Source organism: Pollicipes pollicipes, unplaced genomic scaffold (genome assembly GCF_011947565.3).
Source record: "Pollicipes pollicipes isolate AB1234 unplaced genomic scaffold, Ppol_2.1 Scaffold_7261;HRSCAF=8764_pilon_pilon_pilon, whole genome shotgun sequence".
NCBI classification, from domain to species: Eukaryota; Metazoa; Arthropoda; class Thecostraca; order Pollicipedomorpha; family Pollicipedidae; genus Pollicipes; species Pollicipes pollicipes.
The window spans coordinates 7,355,046-7,377,688 of record NW_023597054.1 but is presented as its reverse complement, the minus strand read 5'-3'; the positions used below and the strand labels follow the sequence as shown (position 1 = coordinate 7,377,688).

Here is a 22,643-nt window from a genome sequence, read left to right as displayed (position 1 = left end):
GTCGGACGATTTTAAAACGAAAGGACAATGTTGCCATTGACCTGCTGCCATCCAAACCTGTGGGTGCTACCTCACTGCCAGTGAAAAGGGTATAACTGGTGTAGTTGTATGTGATGTAGCGCAACGAAATCACGTTCTTGAATTCTTTAGATCCGTGTTCCCACCGAGGAACTTGCACTTGACAGCGGTTGTATTCACTGAACTGGTGCAAATCCTGACGGTACTGCTGTTCACATGGAGATAGTCACGCACCGTTCAACGAGTGGCATCGTTCAGAGTAACAAGCCTTAGCGCTCTTCACCCGGTGCGCCAGAAACAGGCTACACGCGACCACATTCTAGATCCCTAACACGCACACCACGATCGCACACCCCGCGGGCTGAGGTCGGCGGTTGGCGCCCCAGGCGCCTGTACGTCTGTCCCACCGTTATCCATTCTCCTTCATCCCACAACCCTGAAATGGCTTAAATGTAACCCCGTTCTGGTTGAAATAGCTCTAATTCAGGTAACCCATCTAGATCGCTCATTCGCCCATTCGACTCTTGCCGATGGGCAGGTCGATGGACATCCGTTCGGTACGGCAACACGCAGGGCCGTTCAAGGTCACGGCAAATGAAGGGAACTCTTGGGGCGCTGGCGTCCTTCGACCATCCGTAACGATAGTTCCTAAAATGCTCGTGACCGACGCCGCTTCGAACTGGCAGATAATCACAGACTCCATCGATGTACAAGCAGGTTTACAACCACATCAGTTGTGCCGATGACAATGCATATCGATTTGCGTCATTCTGTCTTACGTGGTGTTAGGTGTTCTTTTGATAATGGATGCGGTAAAGATGCCCATGCTTTGGTTTCGACCTGCTATGGGTTGTAAGACTGGATTTAAAAGCTTAATTTCGGTGTCAGAAATTTTCAAGGGCTTGTAACTCCCAACGTTTAGACGCCCGCTGTGGGCAGAGTATCAAAACGTAAGCATGTTGATGGCATTTACCGGGTCAAAGAGGCAGCAGCCTCTTCCCTTCATTAGACCTTTTCACCTCCTATGGCTCGGCAACGTCTGCATCATCTCGCCAGTCGCAGGCTCCGGGATCTTTACCCGCCTGTGGCACAGGACGTCATGATCGGAAAAGATGACTTAAGATGACAATGGAGCTGGATAGCCCTGGTCATTCTCGTCCAGGCAGCACCATGTTGACACGTTTTACACTACTGATAACATCAGAGGTGACGCAGAAGCATCTCTGGTCCTCACGATCACCTGATCTCGGTGCCCGGCTGGTGAAACCCCTGTTCATATTCATACATCTCTGAAACCTATACGGAACGAAACACCGTTTTCTTCCGCGTCTAAAATGCACGGTGGGGGTAAATAAAGGCCAGGTCCATGACGGGTCAGGTCAAAGTCAGAGGACCGCCAACTGGGTTCTTTCACTCTCCCGTCACATGTACTGTTCGTACCTATCGTGATCTGACCAGAAGCTATCAGGTTGAAAAATGCAATATGTTTACTGACCGATGCATCTGAAATGAGAATCATTCGGGATCAGCATCAGTAAATGAATGTGATAAGGTCTTCATAGGGACCACAGTCCGTTTTACCATATGACCGACCCCCTGACTGGCACAAAGTTAAACCAGTAAACCATGTCAATCAAAACGGAAAAGAAAACCACGAGTCGCTTCTGAGGGAAGCACAAAGAGTGGTGTGAGCCATAGCCAGTGAGCTCAGGTCTACTTGACTCGTCCTGATATCGCAGCCAGTAGGACGTTCTGTTTCTGTGGAACGCCGAGGCGATGGCTGATCAGGGATGCAAGCGAGGTGGAGGAGGCGAAAGGATGATTACGCCGGCACTAGTATGCGAATTCGCTTACATCTGTTGAAAAGTTTTGCATAAATTTGAGCTTCTGCCAGTTTAACAGTTTGGCAATATCAGAAGGAGGCTAAGCCAGCTTGGGACGAATTCTCTTGCATCGGCTGAAACGGTTTGCGTAAATTTGGGCTTTCATTTTCGTCGTTTGGCAGTATGGAAAGAGGGCTACGCCAGCTTGGACTTAGATAATGAAGCACATCTTTAAAAAACAGCTATGCTTCGTGGTGCTTGAAATTGCACTGCCTGCGTATGACTTAAGCTGTTCAATGTATTATCAGTTAAAGCTTTTTCCGATAAATCGCTGTTGTTGGCAAATCTGGACTTTTCAACCTGTCCTCATAGTAAGTAAGTAAGTAAATTAGTTGTAGTAGTTGAACAATTATTAGTGGTTAAAAGTAGTTAAAAGTAGTAGTAGTATAGTAGTTTAAAAAAATTAGTAGTAAAAAAATCTGATTATAGTAAATAAGTAAGTAAGCGCTTTCGTCACGAACTGAATGGGAGTATTCGAATGGGGATATACCAGGGTGTGATTCCAGGTCCTGGGGGAATATTACAGTTACGATTCTGGGCTCAATCAGGTCTCTCCAGACACCGCCCGGCACCACGCTTTACAATAACGTAAACACAAACCTGACAAGACGCATGCGCTTTTTGACGCAACTGAAACGTTTATAGACAAGCCAGTCTAGGACAGCTCCCTTAAATAGCTCATTGAACATCGCCGTTGCAACGAACCATGAAGGCCTGCTACGATAGACCGTGGGCCACCATAAACCAAATCGGTGGGGTCAACACCATCGTTATATTATGTTTCACGTTTCTGGTGTCCTCCCCAATTAGCACGCCGCTGCAGCCGGTCTGCGTTGCTTGATTTGTTTTGCATGGTGACTGGGCAGCCCACTGATCGCCCAGTTAGTTCGCCGCCGCAGCCGGTCTGCGTTGCTTGATTTGTTTTGCGTGGTGACTGCCAGCGCACTGATCGCCCAGTCACTGCATCAAGCTTTTATCACGTTAAGCCATTGTCGCGCCGCGATGTCGCAATACTGCGCCGCCTCCTCCCCTGCTGGTGCGCAGTTGCGAGTGATCTGAGCCTAGGCTGGTTCACAGCCCGGGGTGGACAAAAGGCGACAGGGCTGAAAGCGGGCTAGGCATACAGACGTTACGCCATCGATCTGGGAAAATGAGAAGAGGGAGACGCCACCATGTCATGTGGCTGACGATTTGCATCGACGTGGAGATGAATAGAGGGCTGTGCACCTCTTTATCATCATCGCAGCTCATTGGCACTACCTATAGCAGTGGTCTTTATCATCATCGCAGCTCATTGGCACTACCTGTAGCAGTGGTCTTTGTCATCATCGCAGCTCATTGGCACTACCTGTAGCAGTGGTCGCAGCGGAACCAAACTTGTGGTAGACGGGAAATATAGGCCTCTATAGGACACGTGTTGTCTTTTGTATAGGTGTGTGGGGAGAACACAAGGACCGAATTATTTTAACTGCGATATGGATTCGAATCACCTGTCAAAACTTTCCTGGGTACACCTGGTGCTATGAGGGTACTCATGACTTCCATCCGGCAGTCAACCCCAGACGTTATGACATGGAAGGCATATCGAATCCACACGAACTTTACACATAATACCCGGACTTGATAACATTGCACGTACTTACCCAAACATCCCATCAAGGCGAGCCGCATTCGCTGGAGCAGGGAGTGGAGGGAGGGTGGATGGTATTTGTTCCGGCCACCTAAGGAACTTATCGCACAACGTGTCTTTCTGAAATTCCCAACGATAGTCTAGGATTATGTGACGAGAAAATCCTTTGACCTCCGGGATTTCCGGGCTCGTAGTGTTGCCAGCAACTCCCACTCGAAGGCTGCATGGCTCCTCGTGATTTTGGCACCTATCGTCTGCGCCACTGCTGACATCTTGTTTCGAGTGCCGTTTCGCAAGAACTATGCGTCAGAATCTTCCGTATGCGGGGCAGCCGATTCGGTGAGCAAATAAAGCTTCATCATCTGCGCGGGCTAAAAAGCCTGCCGGGTGGGTCGCTCACGCTGGGTTACGGATGGATTGGCCTGCGATCGTCAGAAAGCCATGGTGGGCGGGTCTTGGTAACACGACCGCGCCGCCGGACTCCCGCCGCGACCCTCTTGAGTGCCTTATCTCCTCAGCGAGGCACCTATCCTTGAGCTGATGCATGGAGCGCCTTGAGTACGGCGACGGCGCGCGCGGCCCTGGTTGGGCGCTAAGGTCCGTGCTGACGGATGGGGTCGCACGGACCTCTGACGAGGGCGTGTACTGCGGCAAGGCCCAGTAATAGTGCAGTGCATGGAGGCCTGGCCTTGACGGGACCATGACCTGAAGCGTCTTTCAAGGAACAAGGCAATTGTCATCGACGTGATCGTCGGTTCGCTTTCACGGGCGTGTCCTACACGTGCTTATGCTGGTTTGCAGTCGGAGTGCTTGCCGACGCGCGCATTACACCCGACGCGTCACGGCTGCGATTGGGGCGCCAGCGCCGTGACAAAGGGTCGCATGACGAATCTGTGTGCCCACGTACACCACCACGATACCACACACCGGTCGTGGGTGCAGGGGCGTTGTGCCGAAACTTCGCAATCCGGTGTCCCACAAAATATGCTGCACGCCTGAAAACTTGCCGAGGCACGTAGCTCCCTTTAGCACCCGTAGCTCGTAGATACCGCCATTAGTGGCTTGATGATTTCGTTCTCGGCACAGCCTCGAGGCCACGCGCCGATGGCTGGGTCAGGAAGTGGGGGGAAGGGCATGTCACACGGGCCGAGCACGTTCCCTGCCGTGTCGTGACGGCTTCTCTCGCTCCGTGCGCGACGTCGACTCGTGACGCATATTGCGCGCGCGTGGAACGAGGCGGGCCGCGGGGCGTGGGCGGCCCGCCGCCGTCTCGCTGAGCGCTGCCCTGCACTGCGCGTGGGCCGAGGGCGGGGCGCCCGACAGACACGTCCCAGCACCGCCTGGTCACATCCCCGCATTGGGGCTCACTTGGCGCGCCACGCCAACAAAGTTCTGAGATCACATCACAAACAGAGCAATAGTATCAGTGCTCTGATATCAGATCGACATATCGCTGTCGCGTTAGATGGTGAGCGTTCGTGGCTGCATTCACATGGAATACATGCACGTGCACCCTTAACCCATATTTCTATGCAATAAATTAGAATGTGATTACATGCGAGTTAGCCTCAGCCCCTGTGCTCCCGTTTTCGAACCTGTACCATGCTAGCGCTGCACGAGTGTTAGTTACACAACCGTCTGATTTGCTGTCGGCCAAACGTTTCCTTCTGAGAACCGGTGTATGACACTGATCTTCTGGGTAGGAAACAACGAGGGAGGCGGCAGAATATTCGGTAGTTTTTGATGAAAACACGTAAACGTTCTCCCAAAGATAATTTGAAATAGCCAAGCTTGGAAAGACATGCGCAAAGACAGTAGGCGGCAGTTTAACCAGCTCGGATGGAGATATGTAGAGGGTCATTTGATTGGGATCAAGGCAAAGATCGTAGAGGGCTTAGCCCAAATCTTGGTGCAGCTGCTGGACGGCATTGGACAGCTCCTGGCGGAACTGGACCCACCGTCACGCCTCTTAGAAACTAAATGTTTTCCCAGTTGTAGAAGTAGTCGGTCATGTGCATGCAAGCTGCCTGGCCAGGGAAGGGTTTCCAACAGCATCGCAATATAACTACGGTTTCGTCTGCTTAGGCGTAGCGTGGAAACAGAAGATTTTTCAAATAATTAAAAACAACCTGTACAATACGGGTCGGTACTGGGTCCAGACTTGATTACCCGAATTCGCAGCGGCATTTCCCAAACGTGTCTTGAGAGCAAATAAAATGAACAATCGTATGGACGAGCCCATGCATCAGTGTTTGCAAACGGCCACGCGTTCGAATGCGAAAACCATGTATCCATTTTGGGCGTGTTTAAGGATTGATAATGGCTTTCATCAATCCGAACCGATGAGTACGTTAAGCCGGCCAGGTGATGTTTGCGAATGTACTGACTGCAGCTGGCTGGCGGAACTGAAAACTGCTTATTCCACAATCTCGCCAGTAATCGACCGGCAAGCGGCCAGTGTAGCCTTTTCCTTAACAGATCTCGAATATACAACCCCACAGCCTGAGCTTGAAGACTTGGGCCATGAAAAACCTACAGGCGTGCAGTCCTGTTGATTTAATCAATAGTCGATCGGGAGGTGTCTGCCTTCACCAACTCAGTTTAAGCACCACCTGCATTACGCCTGACGAGTTCGACACCTGTTACCACCTCTCTCCTTCCACGCCGCTCCAGGCGTCCCGTGGGCTTGATCATATGACGGATAGGCCAACATCATACATGATATCCGAAATTACAATGGGCATAATTGCGGCTGACAATGTCCACCTCTGGCATCAATTAAACACAAAATTTGTCAATGAGTTTGGTTTGCCCCGCCCTCGTTTTATTAGCTACGCACCCTTGACCGGAGCTTTGGCTAGGCTTGGCGTTCGGTCGATGTCTGTCAGACATCCTGTCCAACAGAGCGACACGCGCTCAGTGGCGAGCTCCCGAACCCTGTCCCGGACGCGACGGACCCGCCGCCAGAGACGCGTCCGGAGGGAGCGACCCGGTCCGGGCCGGGGCTCGCTCTCCGCCACCGGCCGTGTAACACGTACCTGCCGCAGCCGGCGCCGGCGCCGGCGCCGGCAGTTCCGGCCACGGCCCAGACCGACTGCCGCCGGCGCCGTCTGCCGCCACACGAGTTGCGACAGGCGGCTGCGGCGGGCTGCGGCACGGTCGGTGAGGCGACCTCGACCCGGCCACGCCTGCGCAAGTTTCGCCGACGTCGGCCGGCGTCCCCGCCCGCCGCCGGCGCGTTTTAGGGCACCGCCAAACGAGAGGTCGTGACGCGCCTCACAGATCGCCATCGCCTCGCCCGCCCGCGCCCACGAGCGCTCGCCATTAGCGCGACGTCACACGGCGGCGATTCGTGACGCCGCCGCCGCCGCGATGCTGGTCAGGCACGGCGCCACCGACAGTCAGCTGCCGGGGCGTGAGCGGGTGCCCGCCCGCATGAGGCGTCTAACCAGATCCGGAACTCACCGCCATCCGCAGCCTCTCGCATACCCTTCTGTTGCTGGGCGTCAGGCGAGGTGATTAGCTCGTTATTAACGACATGTCGGTCATTGTACCACATCCGCCCTCCACGCGCGCCGCCCAATAGGAGCATTGAACAAACAATTCGATGTTTTGTGATATGAGTGCCTCCTCCCATACTTTTACGGAGATATGGCATATCCTAGAGCTCACGGATGTAACGCTGACCTAATGTGTCCTCCCAATTATTTTGGAAACGTCTCGCTGAGAGAGCTCCAGGCAACTATAGCAAGGGATTCAGTCAAGACCGTCCCTCCAGTGAGGTTTTGGTTTTGGAGAAGGTAGTTCGTGCAATAATCGTCGGAGCAGTTTCGCAGCATTTTATACAATAAGCCCTCGTGGAATCGGCGACCACCCGTTACATTATGTTTTCCCATGCATTTCATGGGAGTTTTATAGCGTTTAGCAACTTACCGGTTGCTCGGGGTCCGTTGTGCAACCGAACCAACTCATTTAGTTGCCGGGCCCCCTATGTGCCAGTTTGATAAATGACATTTATTTTTTGTTAGATTGATCTTTTTGGTCTCAGAATCGCAAACAATTTTTTCTTCTATAAGTGGTGCGTTATAGAACGAACTTGCGGGCATGCATTACATTCTGCCAGGAAAGTCAGTTGATAATCCTTGGTGGTGCGTTCTGTGCCGTCCGAGATGATAAACAATCACCCTATGCAAAGTTGGATGACTCGTCTTAACCCTCGTTACCCAGATGGATTTTTTTTGCCTGCTTGCAAGCATGGTAATACAGAATTCGTCTTGATTGCTCCGTAATGTCCAACATTCCGTCATGGCCGTGATGGCCGTCATGTTCCGTCATGTCATGTCACGTCATGTCCAACATTCCGTCATGTTCCGTTCATGTTCCGTCCTGTCATGTCATGTCATGTTCCATTCCGTCATGTTCCGTTCTTGTTCCGTCCTGTCTTGCCATGTCATGTTCCATTCCGTCATGTTCCGTTCTTGTTCCGTCCTGTCTTGCCATGTCATGCTCCATTCCGTCATGTTCCGTTCATGTTCCGTCCTGTCTTGCCATGTCCGTTATTCCGTCCGTCATTCAGCATGTCCGCCATCTGGAACCCACAAGACGCAGTCGTGCTGGCCACATTGCCACTTAAGACACAGCAGGTATCGAGAATGTTCACCAGCAATCATTTCACGTCACCGTAGTCATTTGACGGATAATCAGCGTCATCAGGGGATAGGGCTTACTCGCCGACTACGAGCCGTTTCTAGCGGATGCACTACGTCAGATGTTTCGAAATGGAAACATTCGAAATGTGTTGGGGAGGCGCAATTTAGCCATGGAGGATTACAGTGAACCCCAACCGATCATTTGTATGTGCAGATATTACCTTAGATCATCTATTTGTATGCAGCCTGAATCACTAATTTGAAACAGCCTTACGCGGGAAAATCCGAATGGAGTGGTAGACATTTCGCGCTGTGGGCTAGGGTTCATGGAGACGGTTCTTACAATATTGCGTCTCGCTCATTTGACGCTTGTCACGACCTATCGGACTTCGCGAGAAGCATGGTCGGGGAGCTGGGATTTGGCCACCGGCCAAGCCGCCCTCCCCACCGCGTCTCTGCAAGTCAGCGGCGATTGTGCGCTCCGTCGTCGGCTGGCGGCGGGATCAGCGCCCGCGGCACCCGCGGCGGCGACAGCGGCAGCGGCAGCGGCAGCAGCAGCGGCAGCAGCGGCATCCCCATCTCCAGCTGCCGTGCCAAGCGCGCCGTGCGTCACGACCATCACGCGGCGTTACTCAACGCGGCCGACCAGCTGACGGGAGGAAGCTGACGGCCCGCGGGCGGCGCTGACAATGGCGCCGTCCGATCGGCGGCGGCTGACGTAGCGGGGCGGCCCGACCCTGGCGCGGTCGGGTACGGCGACCCCGTCACCTCTTGCGTCACGACCTGTGGTAAGGCGCCCGGTGAGGCTGGGGCTGCTCCCGTTGGCTGAGGCGTGTGGAGAGCTCCAAGCCAGGCGAGTTATCTGGTCTGGCGTGCGCCCGACGGCACCATGGCCGGATGATCATCTTCACACCACGCTGCTTCACGGCCCGTCGAGTCACCCTTTGTTGGCGTGACTTGGCTTGGCAATCGGCTTGGCTGGGGTCCGGCGATGACAGAGAATTCCGTATTATCCTTAATTTCAGCCAGTTATCTTACCAACAAACTCACGCTCCAAAAAGCACGCTGGGTGAAGCCTTCGCTATGACGACGAGAGATGTCGATCAAATGCACCTCGTCGTTCAGCATCGTCTGCCATAAACGTAACAGACGAGTGTTGAGCGCGGAACGCAGGCCGATTTCATCATAGGCTGGCAGGCGTTCCGCGATCGAGAATGTTGCCAAACCGTGATACGGACACTGCGCAGCGCGCACAGAGACCCGAACACTGCATTGTGCCCCATTTGTTCACTGGACGGCGGCACGCTCCGTCTACCAGGAATTGTTCGGCACTGCGTGTCCAGTGAGTCAGGCGCCGCGTGGATAATTGACGTCCAGCTGCGAGCTTCAAGGGTGCACTGTAAACGCCATATCCACAGCCAATTTATCGCTAGGAGGTAGGGATAATTGTAATCCATAGGCGTGCCGCCATTCCTGTAAGCCACTGCTGGTGCTGAGTGGCGTGACGAAAACGCTAGACCTTGGAACCATTCACCATCGACTCAAGGTGCTTGACATATTTGTTGCTCGTCACGCTTTCATGTCCGAGAGAGAGCCAGAAGTCCGGCCCTCTTCCGACATGCAAAGGCAGCTTAACAATACCGCCAGACCGCATCCGTGCACCTGTGAGCCGTCAGCGCAGCTCAGTTCGTCCAAATTCGTTACTTTTTTGTCATCGAGGAAAATGGAAATTCCTGCTACCTGTGGTCAAGGAAGGGGATCAGGATACGCATTCCGTGTAATATTCGACAGCAACAGCTGCAGCTTTTTCTTTCTTGAAGTTTTTCCATATTTTAGACCTGAAGTGATAGAAAAATGCATACGGCTGAATGACGAATGGGTGGAACTGATTAGGAATGTGTAACAGACGGCTGTCTATCCATCGGGCCCAGCACAATGGGTGGAGGGTAGATTGAGTAAGGGGACCTAAAGAGGGCTTCTTAACTGAATCTGGCCAATGTCCAGTGATGCCCTCCGCTGCAGACCCAGGCAGGTGGTCCAGGGATACCTTCCGTTACCGGACAAGGAGTCCGCGCCGTCACCGGCCGCGAAGTCGGCCCCGTCAATCTGACCGGTCTCAGCGCCGGGCCTTGCTTGGCCCACCGGTTGAGTCTGGTTGAGGTCCAGTATTCTGGTCTGAACACCTCTGAAAAAGCCACTCTTCACCCTGACATCGTGTGATCTTTTCCCGGCACAAGTGTGTGTGGGGGGGGGGGGGGGGGCTGACCGGTGCCGTGACTGAAGAGTATCGACCGCCCACAAATGCTAGACCGATCGCATTCGTCACTGCTTCGGATATAACCTATCTTCCAACTGATCTGGGCACATGACATATTCCCATAGCATAGCTGACTCTGACCCGGCCTCATCCGCCGCGCCCCTGCCCCTGAGGTCCTGTTCTCCGTTGACCAGGATGCTGCCACGCAACGTACCGGCCTCGCCTGCCGGGTCTGAGCGTCCGCGGAGTGGTGTGCCGTGGAGGGCGTAGAATACCGGCCTCGCCTGCCGGGTCTGAGCGTCCGCGGAGTGGTGTGCCGTGGAGGGCGTCACTGGTCAGCCATCGTCACCACAGACGGCTCCTCCAGGCGAGGTCATACCCTCATTCATTCATCTCAACTCATTCTCGCTTGGCCGCGCCAAGCACCGTCAGCATGGAGAAGGCTGTTTTCTTCTGAGCAGCTGTGTTCGGCTGAGCTCGGCGCCGCCGGGTATTTGGTCGGAGTTTCCCGGAGTAGTGGCCCGTGGCGGGGTGGCATTCAGTCGTGACTGTGAAGGATCGCGTGATCCTGAGTCACGCAACACCGTCATTCTCTTCGCGAGTCGTCACAGAGAATGGGCTTTTCCAGTCGCGTCTGGTATTCAAAAGTGCCATTGAACCGGCGTCGGGACCTCCGAACCGCTGTCGGCTCCCTGGCGTCCCCTCCTCGCCATGACCTTCAGCCAATCACGCGTGACGTCTGGGATCAGTGGCGACGGCCGCCAGCAATGCTCCCCTCCGACGCTGACCTTCCGCCAGACGTGAGCGACCTGCAGGGGGAGGGGAGGGGGCATAATGCGCCGCCACTTCCCACTTAGACCCCCCCCCCTCATGGACGGCTTACCACAGGGGGGGGGGGGTGACCTTACTCTGCAGCGGTGGCGATGCCATGTGACCCTGCCCTGTGACAGAGAGTTAGCCCTGGGGCAGGACCCTGCCCTGCTGCACTGAGACTCGGTCCTCCATGTGGCTGGGAGTTAGCCCCGGGACGGGACCTCGCCCTGCTGCACTGGGGCTCGGGGCAGGACCCTGCCCTGAGGCGGGGAGCTAGCCCTGAGACAGGACCTCGCCCTGCTGCACTGGGGCTCAGGGCAGGACCCTGCCCTGAGGCGGGGAGCTAGCCCTGAGACAGGACCTCGCCCTGCTGCACTGGGGCTCAGGGCAGGACCCTGCCCTGAGGCGGGGAGTTAGCTCTAGGACAGGACCTCGCCCTGCTGCACTGGGGCTCGGGGCAGGACCCTGCCCTGAGGCGGAGAGTTACCCCTTGGGCAGGACTCTGCCCTGAGGCGGGGAGTTGGCCCTTGGGCAGGACGCTGGACTATAATGGGAAGTTAATCTTGGGGCAAGACCCTGCAATGCCGCACTGACGCTCGGTCATTCCCTGTGTTGGGAGCTAGTCGTGGGGTAGGATCCTGCCCTATAGCGGGGAGTTGGCCCTGGGGCAGAACCCTGCACCGCTGCATTGAGGTTTGGTCTTCGTCGGCAAACGGCGCCAAATTCGCAGCGGAACTGGTACGGCGACATACATGTATTGAACGATTGAATAAGACCAAATCTTCTAAAGCAATTTTTGAGCCGAGAGCGCCGGCCGCAGCCGTGTGTACAGAACGGACCAACGGACCATAACGGCACTGTATCGCCCATATACCACGGGTACGAAAATATGCCGCAACATTTCTACTTTGTAGGTTAAGCGGTATTTCCTGAGCTGTTTTCGGCAGCATTAGGAAAAGGCTTTAGTGATGTAACTCCGGTAGATCATGACATCATGCCGCCACTGAGAGATCTAAACTAAGGCCGCTAGATGGAATTACACTCAGGTTGGGTTTAGCCCAGCTTTGCCTGCAAACTTGCCGTTTACGAATGCCAAAGAAGGACGGGCCGCGTCGGTGTGCGATCCTGACTGGCGACAGCCAGCGATCGGACAACTCCGTGGTGCGCTCGACGGCCCCTGGTGTTCTGGGATGGTGACCCCGCCCTGCGGTGGCAATCCTGCCATGTGAAGGTGATGCTGCCCTTTGCGGTGGCGACCCTGACCCGCCCCAGAGTTTCGTCGTTCCCTCAGCAATCAGCGTGGGAGGTGTCGACGCCTTCTTAAATGCTGCGGGTTTCGTTAAACCTTAATGATCAAACACGCGCACCGGTTGTTCTCTGAGATAGTTCGATCTGGGAAGGACGAAGTCCGTCCTCTTTGTGATTCTCGATGGCGTACAGTTGGAAAAACCTCAGTTGCGTGGTGATTGTAGGTCGCAAAAAATCCTCGTAGGAATTTAAGTGATGTTAGATCGTTTCTTCCTATGTGAAATAATGTCTGCATATGATGTGTGTTGGCATATCGATTTCTTCGCATTGTCTGATGCTCAACCCGCAGCTTAATAGCCTGCTAATTCTCTGTGCTCAACAAGCCTAAGATTTTGTCTGCGAGTGGCGTGCTTGATTCCATTTAAAGGCAAATGGAAATCGTTATGCTAGCTTCTCTGCCATGGAAAAGCCGACAAGAATCCGACGAAGATGGGGGCGGGGGGGATTCAGCCTTTTCCTCTCATGGCTCTTGTCAAGGTTAGACAGCGAGGAGGGTGCATCCTTCCTCCTCATTGCCAGGACTGGGCTGCGTCCGTCACGGCAGGGGCGTACGCCGCAACAAGGCGCGTCCGATGCTATGGCCGCCTCCACAGTACCGTAATCTCAGGTGAAAGGTTGCTGGGTCAAAAATGCAAACATTTCAACGCTTTATGATGACAAAATGAAAAAGAATTAAATGGTTATTGTTAAATGACAAAACAGATATTGTTCAGACATGCCCAAGAGTTACTACGGCCGTATCTCAGCGATCCTGGCGGCTACGCCGACGTGCGCCTCTGTCAGAACAGTGCCGCTCCTGTACTGCATCGCCTGGGCAAGGGCGCTGTCGTCTCTTACTGCCAGAACTGGGCCGCGACCGTCTTTCTTCACCGCTCCTCAGAACGGTTCGGTCGTGACCTCTTCGGTGCCGACTGGCTGAGTTCCAATCGGCCCGTGCTGGGCAACAGTGGCTGATGTTACAAGCCATTGATGGTCCGGCGCGACGCACTGCACAGTCTGCATGCACCCCTGAAGTGGCGGGTTGGCCCAGCCAAGCCGCCATTTTCCTGTCGTCATCGGTAACGACTCTTCCATATGTGGGTCTCGATCAGACAGCTTTGCCTCGGATGACGTAATGTTATCACGCCACAGCTCTGTTATGAACACTGGCATGCCTTCTTGGTTAGCGGAGTACCGTTTACGACAATTTTTAGTAGCCATTGCCCAGTTTGTAACAATGTTAGTACCTTAAGCGGCGGAGCTATAGTGCAGCCAGTCCTGATGCTGAAAAATGCGCCGTAACGGACATGCGATCTGTCTGAGCTCACAAGATCGTCGCCACACGAATACGTGGTGCACTGCATTTTACGTTTGTCGGATTTTTAATGGGTCACCTGCATATTCTAGTGTTTAAAAGTATAATCTGGTATAGCTGGGCGTCTAACATTTCCTTATCGTTTTCTGTGCCTCAAAGATGTTCCTCAATCGTTCCCCAATTCTGTAGGCCGGAGCTCCTGAAATACTATTTTAGAAGTGCCTTTACGGTTTAGGACATTCCCTCTACCCGATTTTCGCCAAAGATGGCACCGAGTAATATTTGTTCAGCCCAAATGAACTTTCCTGAGACCAGTTATATGGGTGTAGTACATGAGAGGTGTTTCAAGCGCCCAATGGGTGTAGTACATGAAAGGTGTTTCAAGCGCCCAATGGCTGTAGTACATGAGAGGTGTTTCAAGCGCCCAATGAGTGTAGTACATGAGAGGTGTTTCAAGCGCTCAATGCATTCATGAAGATAAGGGAAGGGTTAGGTTAGACACGTCCGAGGACTTTTTTCTCATGAAGTGATAGTCGACGTTGCATAACATAGAGTTTGATTTCTTGAAGAGATCTATTCCGGCGATGTATGGTGGCAGACACGAATGATTGAGGATGAGAGGAGCGGATCTACGGAACGAAATTCAGTGACACTTGATTTATGGTGCGATTCCTGTTAACTCACAGATAAGCCCCTTTTCCAAATTTGTATCTTAATTACATGCATATGGCGCAAAGTAAGCTTTGGGTGTTCAACATAAGGAATTTTGCTTCCAAATAACGTTAATGGTCAATTAAATTGTTAATCCCAAATTGGTCCTACTTTAATCTGACTTGTTTCAATTTTTGCACGCTCTACACTTAGTGTTTGTGCGACCATTAAGCGTTTCCTGTTGCTTGCATCAGAATCCTCAAGTAAGTTTAAGATTATGATGGGGTTTGTGACACCGTTAAAGGTAACGTTCTTCCCACTTTTGCTTTTCTTCCCACTTTTACCTGCACATGTTACCCGAGCGAATTCTTTGGTCTTTAATTAGTAAATTGGGCGATGAAAACGACGAACTGTTAGACGCACGTTCGGACACATCTTGGAGCCCAGGCAGATAGGTAAACATGCAGCATGTAATAGACTGAAGTGCTCGAAGGGGGCTCTTAAAATTGATACATTGGTTGCCATCCAGCAGGCAGTGAGGTTTCTGTTTGCTAATCGCAGCGTGTGAGATGCAATGTGTGGGAAGCTGATGTAGCTGGTTGTGGTCTACTGTCAGCGGTGCACACTTGGCTGACATTCATTGCTTCCGTTGCTGTGTCTGTAATCGTGACTTTGTATGCATGTTTTCAGCATCACCCGCAAACCGCATCAGAAATCCGTTCACGAAGCCATTCAAGAACGTTGATATTAGGTGAGCAGCAGCATTGTCGTTGTGCAAGACGCATCCTCTCTATCGTTCATGAACGGTTTGTCACTTACTTTTGCCCCGCTGAATTGTCACACGAATTGCGATTAAATGTCACACTCATTTAAGAGTTTTAGCAAACAAAAAAAATCATTGATTGATGCGGCGGCATTGTGAACAGTGAAGGTAATGCAATCTGGCGAATGTGCGGCACTGGAAGCGCCAATGATTAGTCTGGAAAGAACCTCCAATCTACACTTGCTACCAGCTCACTAACCCAGACCAACTGAAGCAAACGCTCGCTACTCTGCTGCAGGTTCTTTGACAATAACCAGCTGAACGGCGCCTGTCGCAAGGGTATCAGGTTTGTGGACCAGCAGCGCCAGATGGGCAGGATGCTGCTCGATCGCAACATTGTCGTGCGCTCTAACACGCCCGATGCCGGCCACTTCAACTTCTTCAAGACGTCGCAGAAGGCGTTGGAGCTCGGCAGCCAAGCGCTCTTCAACTCGGAGGCTGGCAGCGGCCTGCTGAACGAGTGAGTCGGCCCGGGAGGACGCGCGCCACCCGCCTGCTGCGTGCGCCTGTTACGCCGCTGGCACCGTTGACGTGTGTCACATGCCACTTAACTCTGAACGTTCTAGTCAAACATAAGGCCCGTCAACGCAAGCGGGCGACTTCACAGGCTTTTAGCAATACCTGGTGTAGCTCTAGCTGAGTGATGAAGTCAAGCAGCACACAGGTCACGTATGCACAGTTTCGGGCTACCTCGGACCTGCTGCCCGTATTTCACCAAGGAATGGCTGCGATTTCGGAATACAAAATTTGCTGACAGACAGGTTTGTCACCGTCTGTCACATGTGGGTCCTGCACATGCATCACTCGGATAGTATACATGCATGGGGTGCGATCGTCAGGGTAATCCCCTGCCAGGTGGCAGTGTTTGAGTCCGCCGCGACCTGCCGATAAAATCTGACCTCGGGACGTCTGAACGAAGTTCGGCGTTTCACTAATCGGCTCCATGCGTGACGTCAGAGCTGCTGCAGCGCACGAGGGGAGCGTTCGGGGCGAAGGCTGGGCGGGTGGCTAACAGTCTGCTAATAGTCTGCGGCCGCGCCTCAGGTTCGGCCTGACTCCGGATCAGGGCGGCTTCGGTCTGCAGCAGTTCAGCGTGCTCAACACTATTATCAACCAGACGTGCCCAAGTCCGCCGCGCTGCTCGGCCGGCACGCCGTACCGCAGCGCTGACGGCAGTTGCAACAACATCAACAACGCCGCCTGGGGCATGTCGCGCACGGCGCTGCAGCGTATCCTGGCGCCGGCGTACGAGAACGGCATCTTCACACCGCGCGTGGCGTCCGACGGCGGCGCGCTGCCGTCGGCGCGGGACGTCAGTAACATCGTGGTCAGCACCGCCAACTCGCCCTATCCGGACGTCACCATCAGTGTGATGACCTGGGGCCAGTTCCTGGACCACGACCTCTCCATCTCGCCCATCTTCCGGCTCGGTCAGTGCAGGCCGGCAGCAGTGACGTTGGATGTGTCATGTGGCCGACTTCATACATGTGTTTCGGTGCACTTCACCCGTGAAGAACGCTGATGGTGCGTCGCCATAATGCTGAAACTTTCTCCCACCACTTTATATGACATGAGTTCTGGCTTTGCCGCTGACGTGACGCAGACAGACAGCTTTCGTAAGTGCCGCCCAGCCTGAACACCCATTCACGCAGTGAAGTGTTCTGCATACACGGAATAACACTTCGACGCCCTTGTTTAAGCGGGATTTATGCTTTGCAATTTAAACGCTTGCATACATCTTGATGTATTATGTATATGTACGAACGAGAGGTATCATGACACTGTTCCGCAAAACGGTCAAGGCTAAGGCGGCGAATGCCGTGTCGTTGCGCTTGACCTTGACAGCGCCGCTTTGCATTCCCGCTCGCCGTCAAGTGACCTCACACGTCGACTGTGTGCATGTTTCAGAGGGCCGTTCAGGCATCGAGTGTTGCGACGAGCACGGCCGTGACCTGCCCGTGGACCTGCGCCACCCGCAGTGCTTCCCCATCCCCGTCTCTCAATTCGACCCCTTCTTCTCCAAGTGAGTTGTGACTTCTCCCGCAGTGTGTCGTGGACGACGATGCCTAAAACTGGGATTGCTCTCGTCTTTGACGTCATGGGTTTGCATTAAGATATTATGTCTCATACTGAGTCCGCAGTTGTCTGTCAGCATTCCATTGCTGCACGCCCGGGGCCGGGGCGTACGGTCGGATGTTTCTGAGAAACGCACCTGCGATTGCGACGAGCGCTGTGCGGGCACATCTGTCCACCTGTTCTTACCGGACATGGTCAGTGCAGTATAACAGCAAAAGGCCTCCCACAATGTCCATAGTATTGCTCTGCAGCATTCCGCACGTGAAAAGCCGTGTGGTTGAACTACGCACTACACAGTATAATCCTCGCAGTATAACCCACACAGTATCATACGCGGCCAGATCTCTGCAGCATGCCTTCACGGTACGCCGGCACAGCGTGACCTCGCAGTATGATCCTTGCGCGTGTGACCCGGCTGTCGACCGCTGCAATTCAATTATTTCGCACTGCGTACTGTCTTTTACCCAGAGGTGCCGCTAATGGAGATGGAGGAGGGATAGGGGGCCTTTCTTGGCTTGCTAGTGGCCCGAGGCTGTCGGTTCACTGATTCACCCCAGAACACTAGCTTTGTCCCCCACCTCATAATTTGGCACCGCCTGCGACCGCTTACGACAGCTCTGCCCCCGCAGTATAGCGCGTGGTGCGACTCTTTAAGTGCGCACGCGCAGCACAGGTCGGCAGTATGAGCCGGGCAGCCGGCGGCTGCCGAGCCGCACCGACAGGCCCTGTCCCGCCACAGGTTCGGCCGCACCTGCCTCAACTTCGTGCGCTCGCTGCCGGCGCCGCGGCCCGACTGCAACTTCGGCTACGCCGAGCAGATGAACGCGCTGACCCACTACATGGACGCGTCGCACATCTACGGCTCGGACGCCGAGCAGCAAGCGGCGCTGCGCGCTTTCCGTGGCGGCCTGCTGAGCCAGTCGCAGCCGGGCACGCTGCCGCTCGAGACCACCGACCTGGAAGAGTGCTTCGCCAAGGAGACGGGCGCCGACTGCTACAAGGCCGGCGACGTGCGCGTCAACGAGAACCTGCAGTTGACGGTGATGCACACCATCTGGATGCGCGAGCACAACCGCGTGGCGCGCGCGCTGGACGAGCAGTCGCGTCGCGCCGGCCGCCAGTTGAGTGACGAGCAGCTGTACCAGGAGGCGCGTCGCATCGTTACCGCAGAGTGGCAGCACATCAACTACAACGAGTGGCTGCCCATCGTTCTCGGTCAGTGGCCTGACGCGGCGGCCCGGCGCTGGTCAACGGCTGTGGTCAACGCTTTAGTTTGGCTCCCAGATTGCTCTACTCATTAACTGTGGCTCCCAGACTGCTCTACTCATTTTGATTTAATTTAAGCTTGAATTTTCCAGAGCGCGATTGGCATTTCGATACCTGCGACGGCGTACTTCGCTGTGACGCATGCGCTTACCACTGCACGTGGTCGTAACAGCACCGTGCCCGATTGCGTCTCACTCGCTACCAAGTATGTGCGTGGAGAGCTGTCTGTTTTGTCAGATTCGTTTAGCATACCTGTTAGCCGACTGTGCCACTATAAGCGTACCCTTGCGCTACTCTGAAAAGGCAATCGCTGCAGAGCTTGCCCCCTCCCTCGCCAGACAGTAATTGTCGTGTTGCTGTCAGCATTGGCGCGGGTGAGGTCTTGGGAGGAAGCGACCGTCGCTGCCCACCCGACCCAAAAGGCCCCGTGGGGTCATCGAAGGGATCTCCTGATCTGCGGGACAGGAAGAGTTCAGAAACTCTGGGTCGGTTAGGGATCCCGGATGGCTAAGGACCTCGAGATGGTGGGCTACATAATTGTCCCCTGAGTGCATTGCTCACCACGCTGCCGACCGGGATTCGCCACACCAGTTGAATGGCTGTCACGTGTGCACCGGCAGGTCGCCAGTTCATGGAGGTGTATGACCTGAAGACCAAGAGCAGCGGCTACTCCTTCGACTACCGGCCCGACATCAACCCGTCCATCAACAACGAGTTCAGCACGGCCGCTTTCCGGTTCGGCCACACTCTCATCCAGGACATGGTCCAGTGAGTGAGGCACACCATCCGTGCCTGGTCTCATGCTCGGCCCAAGTGGAGCGTCACACTTTCCCGCGGCAAAACGACCGACCGTGCGCTGGCACTTAGGTTCACGAGACTGGAGCGTTCTCGTCTGGAGCCGTTGTACTGAATGGCATCATAGCTGTATGTCAACGCAGTACCAGGCGGACGCTATATGACCACGCTGAACCCCACCGACCGCATTGCCGATTGAGACCCATGGACGGTTTGTTGTTTAAAGTGAGGCGAAATGAATCAACAGATCGGATCGTTGTTCCCATCTCCGACCATTGTGGTAGTTTGGAGCGCGGCAGTGGATTGCACGCGGCAGCCGTCGTGCCCAGCTGACCAAACGGGGCGCAGCCGGTGTGCAGTGGTCCGTCGCCGCCCCGGCCCGGGTCCGGCTGCTCCCCCCCCCCCCCCCCTCTCATGTTAGTCAGTTCCGCTCGCCCGGCCACGCTGAGTTTCCTCATTATGCACGTGACTGCATAACGACACGTTTCACTTCGGCAAGCCGATGTTGCAACGGGCCCGTGCGGGCGGAACGTCGGCTTGTAATTATGCGTTAATAGGGTGGCATTATGCTGAATCGTGCCGCCAGGTTGTTCCGTGACGCAGCGATAGCTGAGTCGTTTTTCGTGTATGTCTTCATCGCGCAGCCGTTTGACGGCCAGTTCTGGGAGCGGGAATTCGCGGAACGGCTTCAGTATGGGCGCGGCGCATTCCCTGTTCTACTGACCAACCGCTCTGTGCCAGCCGGCCCCGGCGTGTTCGCGACTGGTGATGGCGAGATAACTCGCGGGTTAACGGATGTTAGCTGTTGCCTGTTCTCAGCAGCTTGCCCTGGACAAGTAACGACACCGTCCTTGCGTCCTTTTGGTAGTGGTTCAGCTACCCACCGGCCGTGTATTTACTGCGCACGAGCTGTTGGTTGTTTGGAGCTAGTCCCGGGTCGGTATCTGTACTAGCATCGCGTGATGTCCGTGCCAACAGGCTGTTCCGCGACAGCCGGTCGCAGAGCGGCGCCATCCAGCTCCGCGACGTACTCAACAACCCGAGCTTGCTCAGCCGGCGGCCCAACATCCTGGAATCTGTCACGCGAGGCTTCTACCTGCAGCGCTCGCAGCGCTTCGATGAGAAGTCAGTGCTGTCCCGTCAGCGAGTGTCTCCGCAGTATGCCGCGCTCGTTACAGTAACTCGCGTGGTGGCTGCTGGCCGATGTAATGGAAAGTGACATTCGCATGCAAACCGGTGCTTGTGTGGAAACGCTCATCACACATGTGTTGACTCGTGTCTGTATGTGAATAATGAGTTTCAATCGCTGCACACGGCCCGCCGTCGTCGCTGGGCGAGAGGTCTGCTGTGACTGAGAGGCTCCTCAGTTAGGTATGCATGCCGTCGCTGGGCGAGAGGTCTGCTGTGACTGAGGGGCTCCTCAGTTAGGTATGCATCCGCCGATCGCCACCCAAGTGTCCGTGCAAATGCACCGACTGACGCCACGCGGTCCGCCTGCCCGCAGCGTCATCGAAGACGTGAAGAACCACCTGTTCCAGCCGCCGGGCGGCGCCCAGGGCATGGACCTGGTGGCGCTGAACGTGCAGCGCGGCCGCGACCACGGCATCCCCTCCTACAACGAGATGCGCCAGAAGTGCGGTCTGCAGCGCGCCTCTCGCTTCGAGGACCTGTACGGCGAGATCCCCAACGAGGTGAGCGTGCAGGCCGTGGCTAGCGCGCGGCGAGGAGCCGCGGCCGCTGCTGCAGCACACGGCGCGGTGCTGGCGCGTATGTCTGATGTCTTGCTGACGAACCGTCTCGCGCTCGTCATTATGGCTGTCATTTAGAGTTGTTGGACTAGAAAATAGAGCTTTAAAATTAGCATTTTACTGAAATCCTTGACCTTTCAAATTACCTACCATGTTTCGCAGCACTTAGAGATAATATAGAATAAACGAAAATATTAATTTGGGAGCCAAAGGCCGTGCTCCGTGACATAAGAACCGTGCTGATGGCCTCGTCATTACTCATATAGGTCTGTAGAATGCCCGATTGGGATTTTATTTGCATGAACTTTGACCAGAAATGCCAAAGGATTCCAACCGTCAAGCTTCCGTTTTCACTGGTGCGAAAATAAATTATGAATCATAACACAAACCATGCCAACCGACTTCAGCGGCTTAACGAGGTAGCAGCTGGGAGCAAGTACCGGCTTAACAAGGTAGCAGCTTGTGGCAATGGCAGCCATTAGCAAACTAATCGGGCTGGTCGGGTTGGCCGGCGTGGTGTGTCCGTCGCTGGCTGTCAACTCCCCCCCCCCCCCTCCCTCCTGCAGGTGGTGGACCGGATGCGCTCCATCTACCGGTCCGTGGACGACATTGACCTTTTCGTGGCCGGCATTGCGGAGCGCCCGGTGCCTGGCGCCCTGCTCGGCCACACCTTCCTCTGCATCGTCGGCGACCAGTTCGCTCGGCTCAAGAAGGGAGACCGCTACTTCTACGACCTCGGCGGACAGCAGCACTCGTTCACGGAAGGTACGGCCTGCGCAGCCGGCACTCCTCCCCATGGCGCTTGGAGGCAGCAGTGCCACATCGCGCTCTCGTTCTCGCTATGTTTAGGTCACCCTGCTTCAACGCTGACGGCCGGTCGGTCGTGCAGCGGCGCGCCGGTCATCGGCGGACCTTGTGAGCCGGTCGCACCGGTAAGACGGCCGGCTCCGATTGCGCTCCCGTTCACCGGTCCACGGCGCCTCTCTGCCAAGGTCACGTCTGCTGACGGTGCGCCGCGCATTGTTTATGCGGCTCTGCACCGACATTCTGGCAGCCGCCCTATCGCCAATGTGGCGGATTGTGCCTGCTGCATATGTATCCTCTTACGGCTCGAGCGGCACGGGAATCCCGAGCCGCGGAAACCCACGGCAGGGGGGACGTCTCGAGCCGGACCACGTGCCGGCCGCTGGTGCCGGCGAGCCTTGACTGGGCCATGTCGCCGCCGCAGCGCAACTGTTCGAGATCAGGAAGGCCAGCTGGGCGCGGATCATGTGCGACAACGTGCCTGGCCTTGGAGAGGTGCAGCCGCTCGCCTTCTACACGCCCAACTTTTAGTACGTGCCCGGGGAGGCGGCCGATGCGGCGCGCCCGTCTGCCGCCGCGAGTCTTGTTGACGAGATCACAGGACGAGTCAAAGGAGAATGCAGGCACT

The 22,643-nt window shown here is 55.0% G+C and overlaps 1 protein-coding gene across 3 annotated transcripts in view; it reads left to right on the top strand.

Annotated features, from left to right (window-relative positions):
* LOC119113261 (peroxidase) overlaps positions 1 to 22,643 on the top strand; it is a 32,146-nt gene that overhangs the window by 8,516 nt on the left and 987 nt on the right. For all 3 annotated transcript variants that reach the window (XM_037237614.1, XM_037237612.1, XM_037237611.1), the window contains 10 exons: positions 15,194 to 15,254; positions 15,565 to 15,786; positions 16,371 to 16,756; positions 17,235 to 17,349; positions 18,142 to 18,617; positions 19,289 to 19,436; positions 20,442 to 20,588; positions 20,968 to 21,154; positions 21,778 to 21,976; positions 22,440 to 22,545. In XM_037237614.1, the coding sequence (XP_037093509.1) occupies positions 15,194 to 15,254; positions 15,565 to 15,786; positions 16,371 to 16,756; positions 17,235 to 17,349; positions 18,142 to 18,617; positions 19,289 to 19,436; positions 20,442 to 20,588; positions 20,968 to 21,154; positions 21,778 to 21,976; positions 22,440 to 22,545 (2,047 nt within the window). The remainder of the gene's footprint in view (positions 1 to 15,193; positions 15,255 to 15,564; positions 15,787 to 16,370; positions 16,757 to 17,234; positions 17,350 to 18,141; positions 18,618 to 19,288; positions 19,437 to 20,441; positions 20,589 to 20,967; positions 21,155 to 21,777; positions 21,977 to 22,439; positions 22,546 to 22,643) is intronic.